General features: G+C 42.8%; 1 protein-coding gene across 5 annotated transcripts in view; it reads left to right on the forward strand.

Annotated features, from left to right (window-relative positions):
• clip2 (CAP-GLY domain containing linker protein 2) overlaps window positions 1-24,210 on the forward strand; it is a 166,467-nt gene that overhangs the window by 103,363 nt on the left and 38,894 nt on the right. For 4 of the 5 annotated variants that reach the window (XM_073053695.1, XM_073053694.1, XM_073053696.1 and 1 more), the window contains 7 exons: window positions 1,439-1,542; window positions 4,305-4,365; window positions 9,725-9,829; window positions 16,993-17,907; window positions 21,848-21,905; window positions 22,022-22,105; window positions 22,997-23,153. In XM_073053695.1, the coding sequence (XP_072909796.1) occupies window positions 1,439-1,542; window positions 4,305-4,365; window positions 9,725-9,829; window positions 16,993-17,907; window positions 21,848-21,905; window positions 22,022-22,105; window positions 22,997-23,153 (1,484 nt within the window). The remainder of the gene's footprint in view (window positions 1-1,438; window positions 1,543-4,304; window positions 4,366-9,724; window positions 9,830-16,992; window positions 17,908-21,847; window positions 21,906-22,021; window positions 22,106-22,996; window positions 23,154-24,210) is intronic. The other variant, XM_073053698.1, reaches the window with a different exon arrangement.

Below are 24,210 nucleotides of genomic sequence, written 5' to 3' on the forward strand. Positions count from 1 at the left end.
AATCCTGGAAAATAAACTTTCTCAAAGTTATGTTTAAAAGTCTTTTTTAAATTTCTAAGCTTGAGGTCTTTTTTACTAAGCTGAAAATCATAAAAAGACAATGCATATTCTTGTGTTTACTTGCATTTATGTCTGAATCTTCTGTGAAATTGCTCACTCGTAATTAGAGGTTGTAAGCTCACAATGGACGTTCTTCTGATTAGAATGAAGTAATTGACTTCTTCATTACCTAGGTACCTTGGCAGAAGTGTGACGGTTTAAAGTACATACCTTAAAATTCAGATGCAAAATGCTCATGCAGGTCTGAGTTGCTCCTGGATTGTTGGCACACCTTCCATTTCAATCCTGCACAAGATGCTGTTATTGCCCATCTAATGCTTTTAGAGCATCATGGAGATTTGGTGGGTGTTCTCAGGACTCAAGTAAGTCCTTGATTCTTTGGGCTCTGGAACCCCCACACCAACAACGCTGCTCCATTTTATTAGTCTAACAATCCAGGTGATTGTTCCCTCAACCCATAAGACTATAAGGCTATAATTTTTGTCACGTTCTACACTCATTAGCTCAGCTAACCATAAGATATAAGAGCAGAATCAGACATTTTGGCCCATCGAGTCTGCTCTGCCATTTCATTATGGCTGATCCATTTCCCTCTCAGCCCCAATCTCCTGCCTTCTCTCCGTATCCATATATGCCCTGACTAATCAAGGATCTATCAACCAATGCTTCAAATATACCCAATGGCTTGGCCTCCACAGCCTCCTGTGGTAACAAATTCCACAGATTCCCTGCCCTCTGGCTAAAGAAATTCCTCATCATCTCCTTTCTAAATGGACATCCCTCTGTTCCAAGGCTGTTTCCTCGGGTCTTAGACTCCCCCTCTGGTGGGGTAATTGTACTGCAACTGCTCACAGATTCCTAACTCGCCTGGATTATAATAAACAGCGAGACTCTCGACTTTCCTCTCTATATCAGATGGCATTTCCATTGTTCCTACTTTCCCCTAGCTCTACTGTATGTAATTTAACAGCAATCATGTAAATTTGATGTTAGATTGAATAAAATATCGTTATTAATGTTAGATTACGTTGTTAGCCACTACTGGGTACAGTTGGCAGCCTTTCCCATAAGTTGACTCGATGGGTCCAAATTCACCTTCAGATGTTTGCAACAACATATAATAGCCTCAGTCCTTTATATCCCACTTCCAAACTCAGTTGCAGTGACTTTAGTGAAGTAGCATTTTGGAAGTAACGTGATGCCCAGCCCAGCAGTATGTGTACTGTTTGTGGTGCAAATGACCAGAAATAAGATTTTGTACGTCTCTGCTAATACACGGTCTTTTTACAACAAGGCCTAGAGCTCACTTCATCAAAGTCGCTGATACATAACGCAAGTCATTAAGTGTACCAGTGACTTGATCTTTTTTATCTTGCAGTACGTGACAGAGGCTGAAGGGAATCTTCAGGTTGTACGATCCATGCTTAACAATGCTGAAAAACAAAAGCAGGAGTTGCTAAACACCCTGGAAGAGGAGAAAAGGTAATGGGACTTGTTTGACCCCTGGGAAGAGTAGGAACTAGTGAATTGAGGTGGGAGGGAAGGGGGAGAAGATGAAGGAGAAGATAAAGGAAGACCAGAAAATCTAGGAAGTGAGAAAAAAAGAGAGCGTATGGGGCGTCCATAGTATATTTAATTACTGCTTCCTTTAAAAAGGCATCCATTTGTATGACTACAAAGCAGCTAATAGGTGAACAGATTTTCGGACTGGAAATCTGTAGCAAGTAGGATGCCACAGGGATCAGTGCTGGACAATGTTGTTTGGAGTTTATATGAATGACCTGGACAAGTACACAGGCAAGGCAAGCACTGGTGGAGTCACTGACAATAAAGGAAGCTGCTTCAAAGCACGGAGCATCTGGAAAGTTGGGTGAGAGGTGGCAGAAGGAATTTAATCCAGACAAGTGTGAGGTGAGATTCTGCTAGGACATACAGAGTAAATGGCAGGGCTCTTAGGAGCATTGATGTACAAAGAGATGTTGGAGTGCAAGTTCATAGTTTACTGAAAGTAGAGACAGAGGTGGAGGGCTAGTGATAAAGACATTTGGTATGCTTGCCTTCGTAGGAGAAAGGCATTGAGCTTAAAGCCATGTTGCAGTTGTCCAAAACATTGGTCAGACTGCACCTAGAGTTTTGTAAATATTTCTGATAGCCATCTACAGGAGTGAAGTGGTAGCAATAGAGAGAGTATAGAATTCGTCACCGTGTTACCTGGAATGGAGGCCTCTATTTATTAGTGGAGATGGGCAAGCTGGCTTTGTTTTCACTTTTATGTTGGAGGCTGAGGGGGAACCTTGTAGAGGTTTACAATAAGATGGATAGCTAGAATCTTCTTCCCAGGTCAGATCCTAGAATTGGACACATAGGGTTAAGCTGAGTGGGGAGAAAATTTAAGGAGATCTATGGGGGTGGGTTTTTCACAAGGAGGGTAGAATGAGTTGCTGGCAGAGACCATGGAGATAGGCACTATTACAAAATTTAAAAGGCATTTGGACGGATAGTTGGGTAGGAAAGACATGCAGGGATACAGAATGCAGGAAAATAGGATTTAGCATAGATAAACCTCACAGTTGGCACTGAGGAGATTGGCTTACGGGGTTTGTTTCTATGCTGTATGTTTCTATAATTCTATGTTAAACTAACTGGACGGACATTTCCTTTACTGATAATCTGCGCTACATATGACCAGTGCTAAATCCAACCTGGAAGTCCACTTTTTGACATATAAATGTAAAACTGGGAAGATTTTCTGATCTTTGCTATCGGTACTCTTCGTCACAATAGGCACAAAAATTACTACCTAGCCCCTGGCCCCTCCCCCAACAAATTTATGCTAGTTTTGTTGGATGGTGTGATTGTTGGATGAGATTGTAGACTGTAAGTTTGCAGATGATGTGAAAATTGATGGTGTTGTGGATAGTGAGGAAAGATGTTCAAGGCTACAGCAGGATATCATTCAGCTAGGAAGTTGGGCAGTGCATTTGCAGATGGAATTCGAGGGGAAGCCAAATGGGGTCAGGGCATCTGCAGTAAATGGTAGGGCCCCAAAGAATGTTGATGGACAGAAAGACATTAGGGTACAAGTCCATAGTTCACTGAAAGCAGTGACACGGCTGATGGAGACGAGTTATTTTAGGGTGCAGAATATAAAAGTTATTGTTGAATCTAAAAGTTCTATTTAAAGTGGGAGGGAGGAGGAGGTTTAAAGGAGGTCCGAGGGGAAAGTTTTTCCACACACAGAGGCTGACCTTCCAAAAGTGGTGGTGGAATCAGAAACAAGTGAGAACCTGCAGGTGCTGGAAATCCAAGCAACACACACACAATCCTGGAGGAACTCAGCAGGCTAGGCAGCATATGTGGAAAAAAGTACAGTAGACGTTTTGGGCCAAGACCCTTTGGCAAGACAAAAACAGTTGGAATCAGAAATAGCTATTATGTTTAAGAGCCATTTAGACATGTTGCCACTTGGTTAAGCACTTATTCATGGCTCTTGGAGTATTGTGTACAGTTCTGGCTAACACACCCTAGGAAGGATGTGATTGCACCGGAGGGAAGGCAGAGGAGGTTTACTAGATTGGAGTACTTTAGTTATAAGGGGAGGTTGAATAGACTGAGCTTGTTTTCTCAGGAGCATAGGAGGCTGAAAGGTGACCTGATAGACCACAAGTTCCCAGCCTGGAGTCCATGGACCCCTTGTTTCAATGGCATAAGAAGGTTGGGAGTCCATGTGATAGATGTACATAAGATTATGGGAGACATAGAGAGGGCAGATAGTCAGAATCGTTCTCCTATGATAAGGGTGTGAAGGGTAAAAGGGCACAAATTTTTAGTCAGAGGGATGAGGTTTAAAGGGGATCCAAGGGGAGAGTTTTTCCACACAGAGTGGTTGATATCTGCCAAAAGTGGTGATGGAATCAGAAATAATCATGATGTTTAATAGCTGTTTAGACAAACCCTTGAAAGGCAAGGCACTTGTATCTAATGTGGGCAAATGAGGTTCATGTAAATAGGCAATACATGGGTATTGTGGGCAGAAAGGCCTATTTCAGATCTGCATGACTCTGTAACTCTGTGATATCCTACTCCATCCTGCTATTTTTACATATTTTTATCAAAAAACATTATTTGCTAACTTCCTGACTGAGACAAATTGTTCTGCAGTGATCTGGTTTGTCACACTTATGGTCTAATATCCCCAGTGGCCCTTAACATTAATTTTACTCCTGTGCTTTCATGGTTTATAGGAAAATCGAGGATCTCCAGTTCAGAGTGGAAGAAGAATCAATTACCAAAGGAGATTTAGAGGTAATAGTGTTGAACAGGGGCGCTGTGATTGATAACTTGGTAATGGAAATACACTGGGCTCTTCATTACTGTGTCTGAGCTAGAATGCAGACCTTCAGTAGCACTGGCTTTCTGGCTTTTCACTAAATTGTTGCTTCCTCAGTTTTAATGAGGTTGTGTGGCATTGGCGTCTGAGTCAATGGATTGATAGCTATTTGTAGAGGTTTCAGGAGGCTGTGTTCCCTGTCCCATTCATCAATGGCGCCACCTTGTTAAAGAGCCAAAGGTGAAGTAAGATTTGCTACTTCGGTTCCAAACAAATTGGTAAATATGCTAAAGGTATCAATATTATTGGAAGTGTGGAGACCTTCAATGCCTGAATTAATTCAGAAATGCCAAACCTACAATAATAACATTTCTTTAATCCCTGTTTTGAAGCAGATGAGCTTGATTCCTTATAATGTGATGTTCTTAGTGTTGGCGCACGGCCTAGTGGATAAGTCTAGTAACCTGAAGGTCACTGGTTTGAGCCTCAGCTGAGGCAGCGTGTTTGTGTCCTTGAGCAAGGCACTTAACAACACATTGCTCTGTGACGACACCGGTGCCAAGCTGCATGGGTCCTAATGCCCTTCCCTTGGACAACATCAGTGGTGTGGAGAGGGGAAGGCTTGCAGCTTGGGCAACTGCCGGTCTCCCATACAACACTACCCAGGCCTGCGCCCTGGAAACTTTTCGAGGCGCAAATCCATGGTCTCACGAGACTAACGGATGCCTATGATGCTCATAAAGCAGGTCCTGGACTTGGACATTAAGTTTAGGTATTTTCTCAGAGTGTATGATCATTCCCCTTCCTAGACAGAGATAGCCGATTCTTCCGCTTGTGGGCTAATTTGAATGCTTTCCTCAGTCGAGGTGGATTGGAAAGCACAGCTGTAGGTTAAATGGATTTATTCTACCATTGAAGAATATAATTGTAGTCATCCCCTTGTTAAGCTACTTTGTCAAACTCCCCACAAAACTCTCAATCTCTTTTGTCAACCTGGTGTTTTGAGTTCTGTATATTTTATACCATTCCATTTTGTTAACTGATGTATAAAGTTACTGTTTTGATTGACTTTCTTTGTCAGAATGGTGATGTACAGAGACAGCTGTATCTGGAAACCCCTTGAATGAAATAGTCGCTCTACTACCTGATATGCCACTGGCGTTTAGGGCAGCTATGAAGGTCCTCGTCTCTGTTGGTGTTCAGGATTTCCTTCATCGTGTCAGTAGCTCGGTTTTTACTGCTGTCGGTCATGCCAGTCAGGAAGACTGTCACACTCAGATGTGGAAGGGTTCTTCATTGCTGATTCCATAACAGTTTTGTTTTAACAGTTAGCGTTGTTAGCCCTGAGCTGAATCCCCAAACCTGGAGGACCAAAGGACCACTCTTAGGCAGGCCTCTACCCTTTGACCTGTTTGACATGGGTGACCCTATCTAGAGCCAAAGCATCAAGCCCTGAGTCCAGCCAACATAGTTCTCCTGGTCATTGAGGCACACATGCCTCCAAACCCTACGGCAAGGTTGTGGTCCTCTTGAATGAAACAGGTTCTGACCAAACTACCATGATTTATGAGTAATGGGATAAATCCATTTGATCAACTGTAATTATTCCTCTATTTCTGGACCATTTCCAAAGGAACTTCTGTCCTTGATGTGTTCCCTTAAGAAACAGAGTGGTCAGTGTGGAATATAGTTCAGATCACCTAGCTGATGTAAGTGTAATACCTGAAATAAATGACTTTTGTGCTCAGTTAGTGAAAGTACTCTGCCTTTGTTTTATTCTCTCATTAGATATTGGTTTCACTGACAAACCAATGTTTATTGCTCCTCTCTCTAAATGCCTGGAGAAGATAGCAGTGAGCCTTGCACTGCTGTTCATCGAGTGAAGGTTCACCCGCTCTAGCGATGGATGGGGAGTGTCCAGCTCGTGTGAGACTTGCGGAAGATCGCGATCTTATGATCTTACAGTCCCATTTGCTTTCAAAGCGGAAGCGGTGTTGAATAGGAAATGTTGTCAGAGTAGTCTTTGTGGGTTTGCTGCAGTTATGGGTTGTATACACTGCAATCGCAAAGCACTGACAGTGAATGGAGTAGATGTTTAAGGTGGCAGATGGTGCCAAACAAGCACTTCCTCTGGATGGGATTCAACTACTTGAGAGCTGCAGGGGCTGCATTCACCCAGGAAGTGGAGAATATTTCTGGCATGCCTTGTACCTAGCGATGAAGCATCAGGAAGCCAGGAGGTGTGTCACTCTCTGCAGGATACACATTTCCATCACTGCTCTGGTGGCCCAGTTGTACGATCACAGTATTTAGACAGCCTGTCCACCAGCAGAGGGTGCTGATGGTGATGCTGATTCCATTGATTGGAGTGGGGAGACCAGAGTTGTTTTTATTTTGAAGATGGTCATTGCCTGGAACATATTAGATGTGAATATTACTTGCTACTTGTCAACCAATCGTGATGTGGTGCAGGTTTTGTTGGATAAGGGTGTGGTCTGGGAAGTCGTGAATTGAATTGAATTTTGCACTTACCTTCACTTCTGGCACTAAGACAGAGGATGGGTCATTGATGAAGTGGCTGTAGATGCTGGAACCTAGGACTCTACCCCACAGCTTTGTCCCAGGACTGAGATATCTCCAATAATCACCACTGTCTTAATGGTATGTGTGATTCTAGCCGATGAAGGTCTCTCCTCAAGTCTGATTGACTTTAGTTCAACATGGACTTCTTGATGCTATACTTGGACAGACACTGTGTTGATATCCAGCATGTGATTCTCACCTTGTGTTTGGGATTCAGCTCCTTGGTCCAAAATTGGACTAAATTTCTTTTTCTCGTGACTTCCCTCTAATCCTGAACAGATCAAGGCATCCTAATCATCAGACTTTCCACTGTGGAAAGTAGGTTGCTTCCTGTTGACACTTTGCAGGCTCTCATAGTGTGTTATATTACTGTATTCAGACATTCTTCTCCACTTTCCGTGTCCTATCCTAGCCTGTGTGTGCCTTGACATTGTTAGGGGTCTGGAGTTGTGCCATCTCTTTTAAGTGGAACACAGTAGGTTTGAAGCTTTATCTTCTCTGTAAAAGTTCAAAGTTTCAAAGTACACTTAATATTGGAAAATGTATACAGTATACAACCTGAAAATCATCCTCTTCACAGAATTCCATGAAACAAAGAAACCCCGTGGAACGATAGAAACATTGAAGCCCTGAAGTCCCCCACTTCCCACTCCCTTCCCACAAAATAAGGGACTATCCACTCAGGACAGAGATGAGGAGAAATTTCTTCACTCTGAGGGCAGTGAACCTTTGGAATTTTCAATCTAAGAGGGATGTGGATGCTCAGTTGCTGAGAATATGGATGAGACTAATAAATTTGTAGATATAAACATAATCCAGGGGTAGGGGAATGGGTACGATTGATAAAGGTAAGCCTGCACTAATAGAGTAACAGACTAGGACCAAGAAATGGCCGGTTTGTGATTCTACCCAAGTTAGACCTGATGCTGTGGGGCTTCATTAGCAGAAAATTTAATGCTGCGGACACCCAGCTGACTACCAACTCCCACCCCCTCCCCTGAATCTGTATCAGGGTGAAGAAATCCCTACACCTCTACATCCTTGGAAAGGAGATACCCAGGAAGCATGAGGGTAGAACCTGGAGCTTTTATTGTAAGAAATCATTCTGCAGGTCTGGCTGTGTCGTGTTGTTACCAACTAGCTTATGGGAATGTTCTTCCAGTTAATTCCCAGATATTAATGAGGGGGACTTCTTCAAGGTTTGATTGAGCTGTGTGTGCCTTTGCATTTGAATCCAGTGCCTGAGTCGATGCTGCTGATTTAGTCCCAATATGGTTTGTCATGGTTTGATTCACTGGCTTGCTGGCACATTTCAACAGAGAGATAAGAGTCAAGCACAGTGCCGTGCATCTGTTGGTACCAGTGACCGTCCATGTGGTGAAATGCACTGAAATGCATCTATACTGTCTGTGAATTGCTGCCATTTCCTTACAAGGTCATCGTTTAATGCAGCCTCAGAACCACATTTATATCAAGGCTACAGTGTTTTGGACTTCTGTACAAAGGAGATTGTTGCATTGTAAACTATCTCTGGCTTTATTTGCCTTTTTCTGTACTTTATCCACAGTGAGGTTCTTTTCTGAAGCTGAAATAATGGATTGGCATTTCCATAATAAAATTAGGGTCTAATACTCACAATTCTTTCTCACACTAATTGTACACTTCCTCCAGTGTTGCTAAATTAAATCTGACTGTAGTTTCCAAAATGTGATACAGCAAATCTTTTGCACTACCCCGTAACAGTATACGTATGGCCCAAGGGATATTGTTCCAGCAGAGCTGGGGCCATCTTCCTTCACTATGCAAAATTAAGCCCTAAACAGAAAGTCCAAAGGAAATTGGAATGGAGGAATTCTACTGGAGCTTGCCGTGAGTTGGATTGTTCCAAAAATAATTGCAAGACAAAAGCCCATTCAATCTAATTATGGTTGGTCAGTACATTGTTGTGCTGTGAAGTTTTTAACTTGCTGACATGTCAATAAAATACATGTGATTTTTGTTAGATTGTAAGGAATATTTTAATGTTAAAGTAATAAGTAATAAGAATTTATTTTTGATTAACTGCCCATTGGCAGTGAAACATTCATGGATATCTTTCTTGCAATATTCTATTATTGGGATTATATTGGTGTGCAGATCTGCCCCTGATTCTTCCCACCTTCATCTTATTGTGACAATGCAGTGTGGCACACAAAAAGAAGTTTTTGTTTAAGTGTGAAGTATGCAGGAAGCATCAAACCTCCTTTGAAGTAGCCTCTGAAACAGAGGAGACGAGTGGCACCCCTCGTGTGCCATTTCTCAAAGACCTGATGTGGTGACGTGTAACACTGCTCCCGTCTCCAGCTTCAGCACAGTCACACCATACAGGGTCACAGTGGGGATCTTCAGGACCGCTGGGTTCTTTAGACTTGGCCGTACAGCTGTAGGGAACTGCAAGGTGTCAGCCCAAGGAATTGATGGGAAGACCAAGAAAAATGTTATGAGAACCTGCAAATGACTAACCTGAGGATCAGGCATTCAGTTACAGTTCAGCACGCAATAACGTTCTACTCTTTGTAGAACTGCTTGGAATGACTGATGAAGCCTATTAAAGGTGAAACTGTAAAGTCTTCATCTAGTGTTTGACTTTCTAATGCCTTTCCATTTTGCTTTCTCCTCCCTGTTGATCTTATTGTGCTGTCTGTCTCTCTCTCTCTCTCTCTCTCTCTTTATGCCCCTTTCCTTTACATATTTTCCTCCTGGGGACAACAGACCCAGACAAAACTGGAGCATGCCCGTATTCGGGAGCTCGAACACAGCCTGCTCTTTGAAAGGACCAAAGCTGGAAAACTCCAAAAGGAGTTTGAAGACACTCGGGTAAAATCAGTTGATGTGGCCCTCTGCCCACCTGTATCATAGCTTCCTGAGAACGGCTTGGCAATACAGCCGCTTTGTTTTATTTTCAAGCTTATTGGGTTTGTTTTGTGCCTTTCGCTTTGCTTTGGGCGATAGATGGTGAGATTTATTTATTTACTTTTGCATTTGCAAACCATTTGATATTTCTGCTTGGTGCTGCTCTGCAAAAGCTTGGTACGTCCTCTCATTTGCTAAGCTGCCTGTTACGTCCTCTAGCTCTGCTTGTGACTTCGACTGCTTGTCAAGCAACAGGATTTACGGCTTTCGATTACGTGATGTTGGTTAGTGCTATATTTTGCCGCCGCTAAAACAACTATTTAAGCTGTTCAAATAATAAATGCATCTTCAATGGTTGGTCTTAATGAAGAACTCATAAAGATATTTAGACTCATTTCTCTCCAGCAAGGGAGGAGCAGGTAGAGATATTCTCTGTTGTGGAGGAATATTATAGGAGAGGTGTTGTCACAACAGAGGCAAGCATTGCTGAGTACAGAGGGGACCTCCCAGTGTAATAGAAGGATGAGTGTCATGATCACGGGGAGAGGAATCATGGAATAGGGGTATTGTTGAGCTGAGGGAGGGGCAATAATGTGGGGGTGGGGTTACTGTGAGCACAGTAAATGGATAATACCAGGGTTTCATTAAAAAGTACAGTGCAGAAAGAGGCCCTTTGGCCCATCTAGTCCATGCTGGACCATTAAATTGCCTGACTCCCATCGACCTGCACCAGAACCATGGATTATGAATGACCTGATATATTGAAATCCAACTTAATGCAAATTCCCCTTACACTTTCAAACGTTTTCAGGCTAGTAACAATAGAAGCAGAATGTTTTATGGTATTCATTATTAACTAAATAAAATATATATTCCACTGGTTATGATTTGCAGTCTGGAGGTTATTTAATGAGATGAAAAAACTGTAGCAAGCGCATGTAGTGTGAGTGACTGTAAAAAACAGGCGAAGTTCTCCTATGGAATGGGGCCTTTGTGTTACTGGGGGCAGGCTGTACTGTGAGCAGAAGAGGGGTTATAGTGTGAGTGCATTGTGAGCAGAGCGGATGGGGAGGGTGGAGTACACGACAACAGAAGTAACAAGGATAGAGGAAGCAGCAAGCGCAGAGGAGGAAACCAAAACAGAACTGAATTGAAACTGGGCGTAGCGGACACGTTTGCTGATGGTAGCTGTGATGCTGGTGTGACAGTTCGCTGTCAGTCTAAAGATTTTGAATGACATTAGTAAGCAATACAAGAGAAAGGTTGGAGTGCAGCACTGTTGGAGGTTTGCGGTACAAGAATTTAATGCCAGCGGCGGTGATGTTACTGGAGTGGATTGTCGGAAGGGATCTGGGCTGGGACTCGGGAGAGAGGAGTAATTGCAGTTGGGTTGGAAATCTGGAGTGTTAGTGAAGGATTTAGGGGAGTGAGGACTGTCACATTGTGGAGATGCTTAAGGACAAACTGACCAGAGTGACCAGACATCTCACTCCAGTGGGAAGACCCACATTGTCCCAGACTTGCTGCACAGTGGGACTGTCTGCCGGGAATGACTTCATTCCATGCAGCCCCAGTGTGGATATTCTGTGAGCATCACTAAAGTAACTCATAGCCCTGTCTAAGATCCTTGGTGATCCCAAAATGGCTCAGAATTGGTCATTATCCATTCCACTCCTGAAAGAAATTGCATTCAAAAATATCAAGAAAATTGAATTTCCAGGCAGTTTTTTTCCACTGCAAAAGCTTTGAATATAAAAATGTTTCTGGACTTGCTGATAACAATCCTACCACTTTTCCTTCACAAACTCTGGCAGAACATTGACAATCTGGCTTAGAGACACAGAATACAGAAACGGGCTCTTCCGCCCAAAATGTCCATATCAAACACCCACTTCCACTACTTTGTTTTATTTTTCCCACATTCCCGTCTCCTTCCCCTATTTTTTTACCCCTCACCTGCACACGAGTTTACCGTTACCAGTTATACTATTAATCAGCACATACTTGGAATGAGGTAGGAAATCAAAGCACGCAGTGGAAGTCTTCGCAACACAGGTAGAATGTTCAAACTCAGGATTGAACCTGGGTTGCTGGAGGTTAGATGTACCACTATGTCACTCTTCTCAGCTCTTGCTCTGGACCAGATATCATTGATCTGGGTTACGGAGAGGGGACTAACGCCATTCCAACCCAGAGCTACACATATTCCTAAAGGCCTAGTCTCACTCTCCTCTGGATATCGTTCCTGATCTTTTGATCTATCCATCCACCTCCACCCTAATATATAATTAAAGTTTTTTTTCTCTGTAATTGTACACTTAAAAAGAGAAGGGCTGGGTAGAGATGTTAAATGTAATGGAAAAAGATGAAAGCGTATAAGAGAAAGAATGGGAAAGAGTTTGTAGTAGAGAGATATAGACTGTGGGATGAGAACAACTCATGTTGGAGAGTGGAACAAAAACATTGCCAAAAAAAACAGGACACGTTGTACAGGTTTTATGTAATGTGTGTTGTATTAGATTTATAGTGTAAAGTCTGTGTATTGCTACTCAATTATAAAATATTTTATATTAAAATAAGCTGATTATTTAACATGGCTTAAAACAAAAAAACATGAATGATTCAAGATTCAAGTACATTTATTATTAAGAATGTAATGAGAAGATTACTTCCAGAATGTTGAAAGAACAATAAGGTGTAGAGCAGATTATAGCCTTTTAACGTATCATATACATTGGTAGAGGCATAGAATATTAATCGGAAATACTTCCACTCTGATTGTGTGAGATTTTCATGATACAACATATAACTTACTGGAGAGGTAGTTGTACGATGGATAAAAGTGGCCTTGAGAAGACTGGGACAAGGTCATTTCTGGAAATAGAAAGCTGTACAGAGAAACCTTTTATTTTTAATGAAGAAAATTGATGGATTAAACATAAGGCAAGATACACAAAAATACAGGAGAGCTTTTCAGACACTATCTCCAAGAAAATGAAAACCAAGAACATGGTGGAGGGGAAGGTTCAGGAATGATGCAGATTTGTTTTTTTAAATAAACAGTTCTACAGAAGTTGTTTAAATTTGTGTCAAATCATATTTTGATCTGGTATTGTACAAGTTCTAGTCTCCATGTTCTTAAAACGATGTTGAGGCTCAGTAAGTGTAAAACTGACTTATTGGAATTATATTGAGAGTTTATACCCACCAACAAAGAACCAAAAAAACAAGGGATAATCTGATTAAGACCATGAAGTTTATGGAGAGCTGCGATCCAATAAACAAAGAGATGCTTTTACTTGTGGACAAATCATAAATACAGAGTAAGTAATGGAAGTAGTGACTCATATATCCAAGAGAGGATTTGGGCAAAGTATCATTATTCAACGTGGGATTAGATTGTAGAACTTTGCTCCTGAAGTGAAAGTGAGACAAATATCATTGATACATTTTAGGGAAGGTAGGTAATCAAAAGAGGAAGTATAGAGCAGGAGAATTTGTGTTGTGGTGAGATTAAGGACAGATGGAAACATTTGTGAAACAAAAGCACTGGCAGTGAATAGCTTGTGTCCAAGATATAAATGGTTCATCTTCAATATAGAGCAGAAGCATTACCAGATTAGACCATTGAAATGGATTCTATAGATGGGCACCATCTCTAGTCAAGGGATGTAGTTGTATGTTTGCAGAATGGAAACGAGAGAAAGGAACTGAATGATCAGTGCAAATATCCTTTTACTCTTCTCCTCTGCTAACTTGGCATCTCTTTGCTTTGTCTCATTCTCAGTCTGGTCTGAATTTTGCTTGGCCTCAGTCTCATTCATTCTCCTGGTCAGGAAGATCTCCTTTGGTCCTGGTCTTCTTCTGCTTCTTGGTTTCACTCCCTCAGTTTCTCTTTCACTCAAAACGAACCCGGGATGTCACAGTTATAATGACGAATAGCCTTAGCTTGAGCTAGCAACACACAAGCAAAATGCTGGAGGGCATCAGCAGGTCAGGCAGCATCTACGGAACAGAGTACGGGTGACATTTCGGGCCGAGACCCGAAACATCGACTTCACTCTTTTCGATAGATGGTGCCTGGCCTGCTGAGTTCCTCCAGCATTTTGTGTGTGCGTTGCGTGGATGAACAGCATCTGCAGATTTTCCCTAGTTTGTGAATAGCTTGAGCTTGTTGCTGATATCTCCGTGCGACGATGTTGCCGAATGAAGTAATCACGGATTTGTCATGGATGGTATGACCTCAGTATAATTTACAGCAGTTTTACATCATCTCGCCAAGTGCCCAAGGGCCACGTGGTGGCGTAGGGCTTAGCACAACGCTTCGCCATACAAGGACCTCGGTTCAATTCCTGCTGCTGCCAGTAAAGAGTTTGCCTGTTCTCCCCGTGGGATTCCTCTGAGCCCTCCGGTTTCCTCCCACTGTCCAAAGCCATACTGCTTGATAGGTTAATTGGTCACTGTAAATTGTTCCGTGATTAGGCTCGGATTAGATCAAGGGTTTGCTGGGTGGCACGACTCGAGGGGCCAGAAGGGCCTAATCCATGCTGTTTCTCAATCAATAAATAGGCAGATAAATAGGTAGATAGATACAGTAGATACATTTTTTAAAAATGAACCCAGAATGCCACAATTATAATGTGAATGGATGAGAAATAGCCTTAGCTTGAGCTAGGTTGCTAATATCTATGTGAAATGGCGTCATCTTACAAAGTAAGCATGGATGATATAACCTTAGGATAATTTCCAGCAGTTTCACATCACCTACTCAAGTATATTCCGTGCAGCATAACAAAAGACCCCACTGAGCTGACTGGATATAGTGAGAATATTGTGCAACAGATGTACTTCCATTGTATCACTTCCACTGAATGCACTAATTGGCAACATATTAAGCACCGCACTAAATCTAAGTTCTTAACTGTGCTCTTACTGTGACTATAAAGGAAAATGAATTTGGTTCTTCCTACAGGCAGGACTAGGGCCAGCGATCTGGGGGATTCATGGTGTTACATCATTGTTTAATAAATGAGGAAGGAATAAACTAAGGAGCCAGCTGTCTTTGCTTTAGTGCATTGCGAAAGATTGGAATTGAATTTTAAGACTCAGCATTTAGAAAGGCACAGAGTAATTAAAAGAGTCTGTATAGATTTGTCAACAGAATGTCCTGTCTGACATAAATGTTTCAAGGAAGTGAAAGGGACAGTTCATTTGATGTGCATTGCTTTTGCCAGAGCTGCACATGACAGAGTGAAAGTAAAAGTCCTTTGGATCTAAGGAGGAATAGCAAATTGTATCCAAAATGACTCAACGGCAAGAGGTGAAGAGGAATATTTAACTACTGTGTTTTATCACTTGAATTCCACTAGGTTCAATTCTTGGAACAACACACACAAAATGCTGGTGGAATGCAGCAAGCCAGGCAGCATCTATAGGAAGAAGTACAGTTGACATTTCGGGCCAAGACCCTTTGTCAGGATTTCGTCAGTTCTCAGCCCGAAACGTCGACAGTGCTTCTCCCTATAGATGCTGCCCGGCCTGCTGCGTTCCACCAGCACTTTGTGTGTGTTGCTTGAATTTCCGGCATCTGCAGATTTCCTCGTGTTTGCGTTTTTTCAATTCTTGGAAGTTCCCTTTGTAATGTACGGTCATGGTTTGGGCTTAAATGTAGAGGTCATGATACAGAAGGTTGCAGATGATAGAAAAATAGTCCATGTGGTTGGCATGGAGGAGGAAAGCCTCAACTAAATGCCCTGGTCAGCATTAATGTTTGCTTACATTAATTTAACAATTTAATGGGTGAATGTACTGAGCTGGTGCAACGAGGCCAGGGGAATGAGGGATAATGAGTGTATGAAGGAACAGAGCAATAATGGATTTTTATCTAAAGGCAGTACAACCAGCAGATAAAAAAGCAGATGGAGTGCTTTCCTTCAATCGCTGAGAGATTCAGTTGAGAGTAGTGAGTTCATGCTACAGCTGTACACAACCGTTGTTAGACCACAACTTGAATACAGTTCTGGGCTCCGAATTATGGGAATGAATGTGGTTGCACTGGAGAGAGTGCCGAGATGTAGGAGTATGTGGCTAGGATTAGAAGATTAGCCAACACAAAGTACACTGCAGATGTTGTGGTCAAATCAACATGTACAAACAAGCTGAATAAACTCAGCAGGTCGGGCAGTATCCGTTGAAATAAGCAGTCAACATTTCAGGCCGAGACCCTTCGACGGGACTGAAGAAGGAGGGGGCAAGGGCCCCATAAAGAAGGTGGGGGGGAGGGTGGAAAACCAATCAGAGGAAAGGTCATCAAATTCTCCATCTTCCGGTAATTCCCTCCCTCTCCCTTTCCCCATCCCACTTTCACTCTGTCCCCTCTTCTAGCTGCCTATCACCTCTCTCATGATTCTGCCTTCTTCTACAACCCAAGGTGCTTTCCCCTTACATTCTTTCTTCACCTCTCCTGCCTCTCCCCTCCCCCACCCCTTGATTTTTCCTCTGATTGGTTTTCCACTCTCCCCCCACCTTCTTTCCACCCTGCCCCCTCCTTCTTCAGTCCTGATGAAGGGTCTCGGCCGGAAACGTTGACTGCTCATTTCAGTGGATGCTGCCCGACCTGCTGAGTTCCTCCAGCTTGGTTGTACATGTTGAGAAGATTAGCCAGGCTGGGCTTCTTTTCTTACCTTGGAACCACGAGCATCGAGGGAAGACATGAACTGTAGAAATTTGGGAGGCGAGACAGAGTTATTAGGAAGGAGCTAGAGGTAGGAGAACTTCCCTCCACGCCCCACCCACCCAAGTGCATGATGGAGGTCAGGGACCTGCTGCCTGAATGGGTGGTGAAGACAGAAGACCTCGCCACACTTAAACACCATGACCTGCAGGACTGTGGGACCGAATGCTTGGAAGGATGGGCTAGGCTGGGTAGACAATCCGCACAGTGTTGCAGGCAGAAAGGGCTGGGCAGCCACTTCCTGTGTCCTCAGCTTTCTGAGTTTACATGTATAGAGGAGTGAAGTTATTATAGAAAACATCTGAAGGTTCTAGTATTGCATTTAGTCAAGCTTACAAAATGCTAGAGAGCTGTGTGAAAGGTATTAATTTATTTTTCTGCTTTCTGGCCCTAGCTTACAACGGTCGCTGAGAAATCCAGGATCGCCCAGCTTGAAGATGAACTAAGTCTAAGGAACAGTGAGATTGAGGAACTGCAACAGAGACTGAGAAACTCCAACTCCACGGGCACTCCTGAGCACAGCCTCAGTCTGCAATCAGAGGCACTCAAGCTGCGCGAACAACTACTCTCGGTCAACAAGGAGCACCAGACCGAGAACATCTTACTGAGGGAAAAGTACGAGGCCAGGTTGCAGGAATGCCAGCAAGAAATGGAAAAGTTAAAGGCCAGCAATGAGAAATACTCCCATGATGTCAGCGAGCTCCGGCAGAAGCTTCACCAAGCAACCAAGGAAAACATGGAGATGATGGACAACTGGAAGAACAAATTAGACACGTTGGTGTCTGACCACCAGAAATCTCTCGAGGAACTTAAGGTTTCATTAATTTCAGGTACTGATGTTCAGAACAGTGAGCTGGTGGAACTAAGGGCCACCATAGAAAGTCTGAAGATGGAGCATCAGCTTGAGTGGGAGAATCTAAAAGCCAAGCATGAAATTGAGATGGCCCTGCACATAAAGGAAAAAGAGGATTTCAAAGTCAAGCTGCAAGAAGCCAAATGTGAACTGGAAGAATGCAATTCCAACTGGCGAAACAAGTTAGAGGTTACCACAAGTCAACACAGGCAAGAGCTCCAGTCGGCCATTGATCAGCTCCGGAACGCAGAGCTAAGGCTTAGTGAGCAGGAGAAACTTCAGCTTGCATATAAGGACCAAGCGCAGGACATCAGCTTCTTAAAAGAGCAGATCTCCGTGGCGGAGAGAAAAATGATCGATTACGAAGTGCTCCAGAAGTCTGAGATGAAACACAAGCAAGAATGTAAGATCCTACAGGAGAAGCTACAAGCAATGGAAGCTCGACACTCTTCCGAAGTATGAGAATAAAACCAACAAAAAAACAAACAATAAATATCTCTGGTCTGTTTGTGGTAGGAGTAATCATGTTAGTCCTATTGAGCTCTAATTAACATCAACTCAGAATATATCAAAGTTAAGTTAACAAAAGATTTAATAATATCCAAGCTTTAAGCTTATTAAAATATAAGATGTGAGAATTTGAACAATTAAATATTGTGCTGTCTATACATTGAGTTGAAGTTGTGTTAAATGAGAAGAGAGGAAATTATGTTGCTTACGTGAAATATAATTTCAAAATTCATTAATTTGTAGCACCATTGCTGCATATTTTCCTTGTACTCCATGATGGAAGTTTAAACAGCCCCTGCAAGAGCTGGCCATTTACTGGGCAATGGAAACCACATTTTGGGGGCCGTTTTTTAAAGAAGGAGTACATTCAGTAGAATTCCTAGTCCAGTTGCAGTTCAGTGACTGGGGATTTGTGTCTCAACAATGGATACTTATGTGCCAGGAGGGCTACTTAAAAAGTGTGTGCAGGGAAAAAAAACCAAAATCAAGAGGCAGAGGGAAAAAGTGAATGAGAAGGCTAAGAATTTTTTCTTCAAAGGTGGGTAAGAAATGGACATCTAAGTAACTAAGGAAATTAGCTGTGAGTCTGACATGTCCAGTTCCCGACTATCTGCACGGTAATTGGAAAGCAGGGGATAGAGCTGTTCTAAGGACCTGGTACTTGTAGCAGATTATCTCCCTAGGATGGCCAAAAGGTCCTTTAACACTAGAGGATGGTGCTTTGGATTAATGTCGCAACTGAAAGATATAGGGACTCGGGTTTCTTCTTTTTTCTTGCCACTGTCAGAGTGGGGACGGTGTCAATAAGCTTTAACATTGACAGGGAAGTAGGTTATAATTTCAAGGTGGTAAATCACTAGTGACCAAAATCGCTGGCCTCATCAGGCCCTGGGTGTCATTACATATGCAGATTGGGGACTGATGAAATCTGAAAATCCACTCGGTGCCCAGCTCATTATAAATGAAGTTGAACACTTTGCAGTTGTAGCTGTACATGGCGATTTGAATGGTTTACTCTGCCGGACAATAGTCCTAATGTAAAGAGTGGGGCTGTTTTTTGGTATCTCTCTCCCTTATTACACCTGTCATACCATTGTGGGTCGGCTGGTTAAGACTGCAGTGGGGCTGGAAGCCAATACTTTATGATTCTATTGCACGATGGCTGCCACTTCCCCAAGCAGCTGGCAACCTGCTGAAGAATTCAACGTGGACGAAGCTTGAGAGTTCTCTGCTGCTCCTGAATTGAAACAGGAATCTTTTAAAGGATTTGTGACACACAAAAAAAGTTTTGGCCCTTGCTCCAGTGTTGCACTTCACACATCTGTCCAAACTATCCAGTCAATTGGAAAGTTTTTTCTATATAAAGGCTCTGTAATAAATGCTGTATAGATTCTTGGATAAACACAATGTATAATTTTTGTTTTCATTCTACTGAATAGTCAGGGGGTGCCTGAAACTCTGCCAGGTTCTGCTGTCGGGAGGAACTACTTGCTTGGCGCCCAGTTGCGGACCATCGCAGAACCGTGCTATCTCTGCACTCCTGAGATTTGCGGCCTGCTGCCTGAGGATGTTAATTCAGGGTCCTTTCGAGTGGTTTGGTGGAGGGTGGTGGGAGGGGGGTGGATTTGACAGGAGCCCCTTGGTTCAACCTGCATCCAGAGCGTTACCAGGCTTTGACTGAAGTGCAGACTTTGCCACATCTACGTTGTTGGGAATTCAGTGACCTGGGCATTAAGTGTCTTCAAAACAGGCCTTACTCACTAAAATGTGCCGCCGTGTGTTGGGTGACACCAGGTACAGAAATGAGATCAGCTACTCAGTATGTTCACGCTGTGGAACGTCCTTAATGTTCCAGGGTATGGAGACGCTCCTAGTGCCGCACCATTCGGACATTTGAGTGAGAAGACCAGCTGGATCGACAGGGTATGCTGTAGGCTTCCTACAGGCCTGTGATCGCCATAGCAGCCAATAGGGCAGAGGGTTACTGCAAGTAAGTTCACCAGCTTGAAGAGTGTGTCAGTGCTGTAAAGCTGTTGCAGTGTTTGGATTGGTTTGTAACATAGTGAAGGCACATATTCTACTGTCAGACTCTCCATAATAGTGAGGAAACCATCAACATGCAAAACAGCAAAAAAAAAAGCTATTCCATCAGGAGCAAGAAACTAAATCAGCATCTAATCCACAGGTTCCCCTTTATCCTGCACCCTCATTTTATCATCCAGCCCGGTGCAAACTTTGACCGTGGTCTGCTGCCTATACTACTCCCACTTGGGCTCAAACCTTCTCTCAGTAAATCTACCCCCTCCCGCCCCACAAAAACTCAATGATCAAGAATTTATGAAAGCATTGTCAACGTTACTTGTCTTCATCTAGACAACAAACAAATTTGCAGACAAACTGACTCCAACCAATTCACTACAGAAGAAAGCTTTATCTGGATGAAAGTTTTAACCATAGATGAAAAGTTCCAGCTTTCACCTTAATTTTACCTCAGTTTTCTCTCGACTTTCCTTTCTTGATGTCTGTTTCATGTTCTTCCGATGTTTCGTTGATTGTGACACTTTAATAATTCTTTTTAAATCCCTCAATGATGAACTAGGACTGAAGAGGACAAACGGCATTTGGTGAGATTCATCGGCTCCCTAAGTTAACACTGCATGCCACAATCTGCATGGCTTTGCTCCGACACGACTACCTGTGGACAGTTTGGGGAGCGATAACAGTTGTCCTCTTGAGCTCATACTTTACAACAAGCTTCAATGCCACTTACTTAAAGGCTGCATGTCCTTCTGACGCTTGCTTTACAAAGCTAACCTCGCTGCTCGCTGCAGGGAACAATGTTTTCAGCAGACCTTTTACAGGAACAATAAGTCTCTTACACTGACAATATGAGATGCCCTTGGCAAACGTTATATTTAATCTTGCCTTTACTTTTTGTGGCATGGATTTCTAACCTAAGATCTGCCCTCTCTGTGCTTCCTAGCTTCTGGCCGTAACGGTCGCATTTTTCCACAGGTTCGGAGTTGTTTGAAGAAGAGAGGAACACACTCTGCACCATTTCCTCAGCCGCTCGTGGATGGTGATGATGGTGCCTTGACTTGCAAGGTTTCAGAGGTCTGTCCGTAGCCCACTCACCAGTTCGATGGCGGGACAACAATCTCCCCGCTCGTGGGCACTAATAATGAGCTACACATGTCGAGGGAGGGGTGGATGGGAGTGACCCAAGGGTTACTGAACTAACATTGACCTTTACAATTGAGATCCCAACCTCAAGTTCTACTGGTGCCTTCAAGTAATCTCATCTAAAACAACAGGAGTCTGAGCAGTTGTCAGTTTCCAGATATTACATAGGTTGATGGTACTCCACTGTGCTAGGCAGTTGGCCCCTCTAAGAGACACATCGATTATGCATTCCTTCTTAATGTTGCTCTCTCCCAAGGGACTTGTCAAGTAATCTTTATTATGAATGAACACTTGAAGGTAAAGAACCTGCTGCTTTCCCTGATAATTTCCTGAGCACAAGAGACTGCTGGGTCAGTCTGATGTAAAGGCCTCTAGTTCTCTATTGCCATTGCAAAATAGTTTGCAACAACTGAAGCCCACCAGTGCAGGCTAAGATGCAGCAGGGCGCAGAAAGTGGTTCAGAGCGAAAGACAAGCCATGGGCAAAAATTATAATTCTCCTATGAATGCTTAGCTGGTTATATGCAATTGCTCTTAGCTCGTTAATACTCACATTAAAGTGGTGTGGAAGGTCATACTGCAGAGTTTGTTGGTTGTCTATATGAGAACATTAATGGTATTTTTCTTGATTGAGCCCTGAGGGAAAAGTGGAGAGCTTGTATATTGCTTGTCCCGCCTCAGTAATGTTATTGATGTATTTCCAGGCCATCGACAACAATAACATCCTGAAAGAGAAAATGAAAATGAAGCAATCGATAGAAGGTAGATTTTGACATGATTTGGAATTTCTGTTCCTTTTGAAGTTTTGTTTGAAAGTTAAGCACAGATTGAACCAACCTCTTCTTCTCTCTGCTTTTCTTTGGCTGTGACACCGTTAGAATTGTTGGACAAGCTCAGCAAAAGGGAAAAGGATGTTTCTTCAATGTCATCGCAGATCGAGCTATTAAAAACCCAAATCGTTGGTAAGTCAGTTGGAGATGATTGTTGTTCTGTAGTATGTTGGAAAAAAATCAGGTAGACTTGTACCTCAGTGGTTCAATTTAATATCAGAGAATGTAGACAGTATACAGCCTGAAATTCTTACTCTTCACAGGCATCCACAAAACAGAGAGAAAAAAACCCAAATAATAAATGACTGCAAAACATTAGAACCCCAAAGCCCCCACCCCCTCCCATGCACAAGCAGCATCAATCCCTCCCCCTCCCCCTCCGGCAACAAACACCACCCACCAGGCAAGCAATAACAAACCCCAGAGACCATGATCTAGAGCCCATCAAAAACTACTGTCCATCCCAACACTTTGACATATCTTTTCTCATGTCTTTAAGATACTATGAAAAATAAATAAGTAAATTTGCAAATTAGGTTTACTGACCATCGGGAACCCTTCCCCCTTTATTCTACCTTGCCCTGTGAGCACGTAAATACCACTGTGGCTACTGAATGTGCTTGCCAAACTCAATGGGAGAAAATCGCAGTAGTTTTGATTCAAGGGGATAACCTTGAAGACTTATCGAGTTAAAAAATATCCTTCAATGCCCTCCTTTCTTCATCTCAAATGCTTGCATCAACATTACAACTCTATGCAGTCTTGCTTTCCTTAATCACTGATCTCACATCCCTTGCTGATCATTAGTCATCTATGCTTTACCCTTTGGAATTCATGCCATAATCCTCTTTGTATCTCATTGTCTTCTATAAGGCGCTTCCTGACTTTGTATAATTGCTTAAATTGGTCATTTTCATTAGAGCTTCACACAGTGGATTTGATTGATTGCACAGAACACCTTGGTGTGAATGCTTCCGTTAAATATTGTTGTGAGAACATTGGCCACATTTTCTGATTCCATAGCTCTGGAACACAAGTCCAAATCTTCCGAGATCAAGGTTGACGCAACAACGAAGGAAAAAGTCAAACTGGAGATGGAGCTGGAGGCCTTGACTCGCAAATCCCATGATGCTTCAGGGCAGTTGGTCCTCATCAGTCAAGAGCTGCTGAAAAAGGAAAGGTGAGAGGTTGTTGGACCCAAGTCAGTGCCGTAAAATGTGGAGATGGGGTTTGGGGATTAGTGACAGAGAAAAGAGATAGCTATACAACAGGCTAGAGAAGGACATTGTTGGGGGGAGGGAGGAGGATCACATACAGCTAGGAAAAGTTTTGGCCATGTACTGGGGGGTGTGGGGGAAACATCTGTACATATATTTGAAGTTCAGCAGGTCAGGCAACGTCTATGGAAAGGAGTAGACAGTTGACATTTCAGGCGGAGTCCCTGTCCTGATGAGGGGTCTCGGCCTGAAATGTCGACTGTTTACTCTTTTCCATAGATGGTTCCTGACCTGCTGGGTTCCTCCAGCATTTTGTGTGTATTGCTTTGAATCACCAGCAATTGCAGATTTTCTCATATTTGAAGTTCCTTGTGGTTTCCTAGGAAAAAATTCACACCAGTTTACAAAATATGTTGACTTGTGGACTCTCTTTCCGAGGACATAAAAACATGCTATATATTGAGGAAACAGATGAGAAATGCTACAATATTCTAAATGATAATGCAGTAACTTTAAAAGCCTGTAATAATGGTGAACAGGGCTGCAGGCAGCTTAACTTGAGTAATGTGCTCCTTTTTTCACTAATTAGCACTCTGCTCAGAAGTCCTATCCCTCAAAGACTCCCTATTTTGAACCTGATGCAAACATAAGTTTTTCGTCCTGGCCCGAAACATCGACTGTTTACTCATTTCCAAAGATGCTGCCTGGCTTGCTGAGTTCCTCCAGCATTTTGTGTGTGTTCCTTTTGTTAGGGAAGACAGTAGGAGGAAAGTGATTTTCAGAATATTGCGAAATGTATTAGTGCACTAAATGAGTAAAAAGTTATGTGAATTGTTTTATCCTTAGTTTTTGCTCAGTTACACTCAATGCTCTACCACCAGCAGCTTGAATGTTTTAAACTTTAATATTAATAGTATTTCTCAGAAGGCAAACACCTTTCAATTTATTTTGATTTTTGACTTGGTCAGACTAACGGCATAAAATGTGCAGATATGCATTGCCTGTCCTCTTGCAACCTTG

Source organism: Hemitrygon akajei, chromosome 8 (assembly GCF_048418815.1).
Source record: "Hemitrygon akajei chromosome 8, sHemAka1.3, whole genome shotgun sequence".
Taxonomy (NCBI): domain Eukaryota; kingdom Metazoa; phylum Chordata; class Chondrichthyes; order Myliobatiformes; family Dasyatidae; genus Hemitrygon; species Hemitrygon akajei.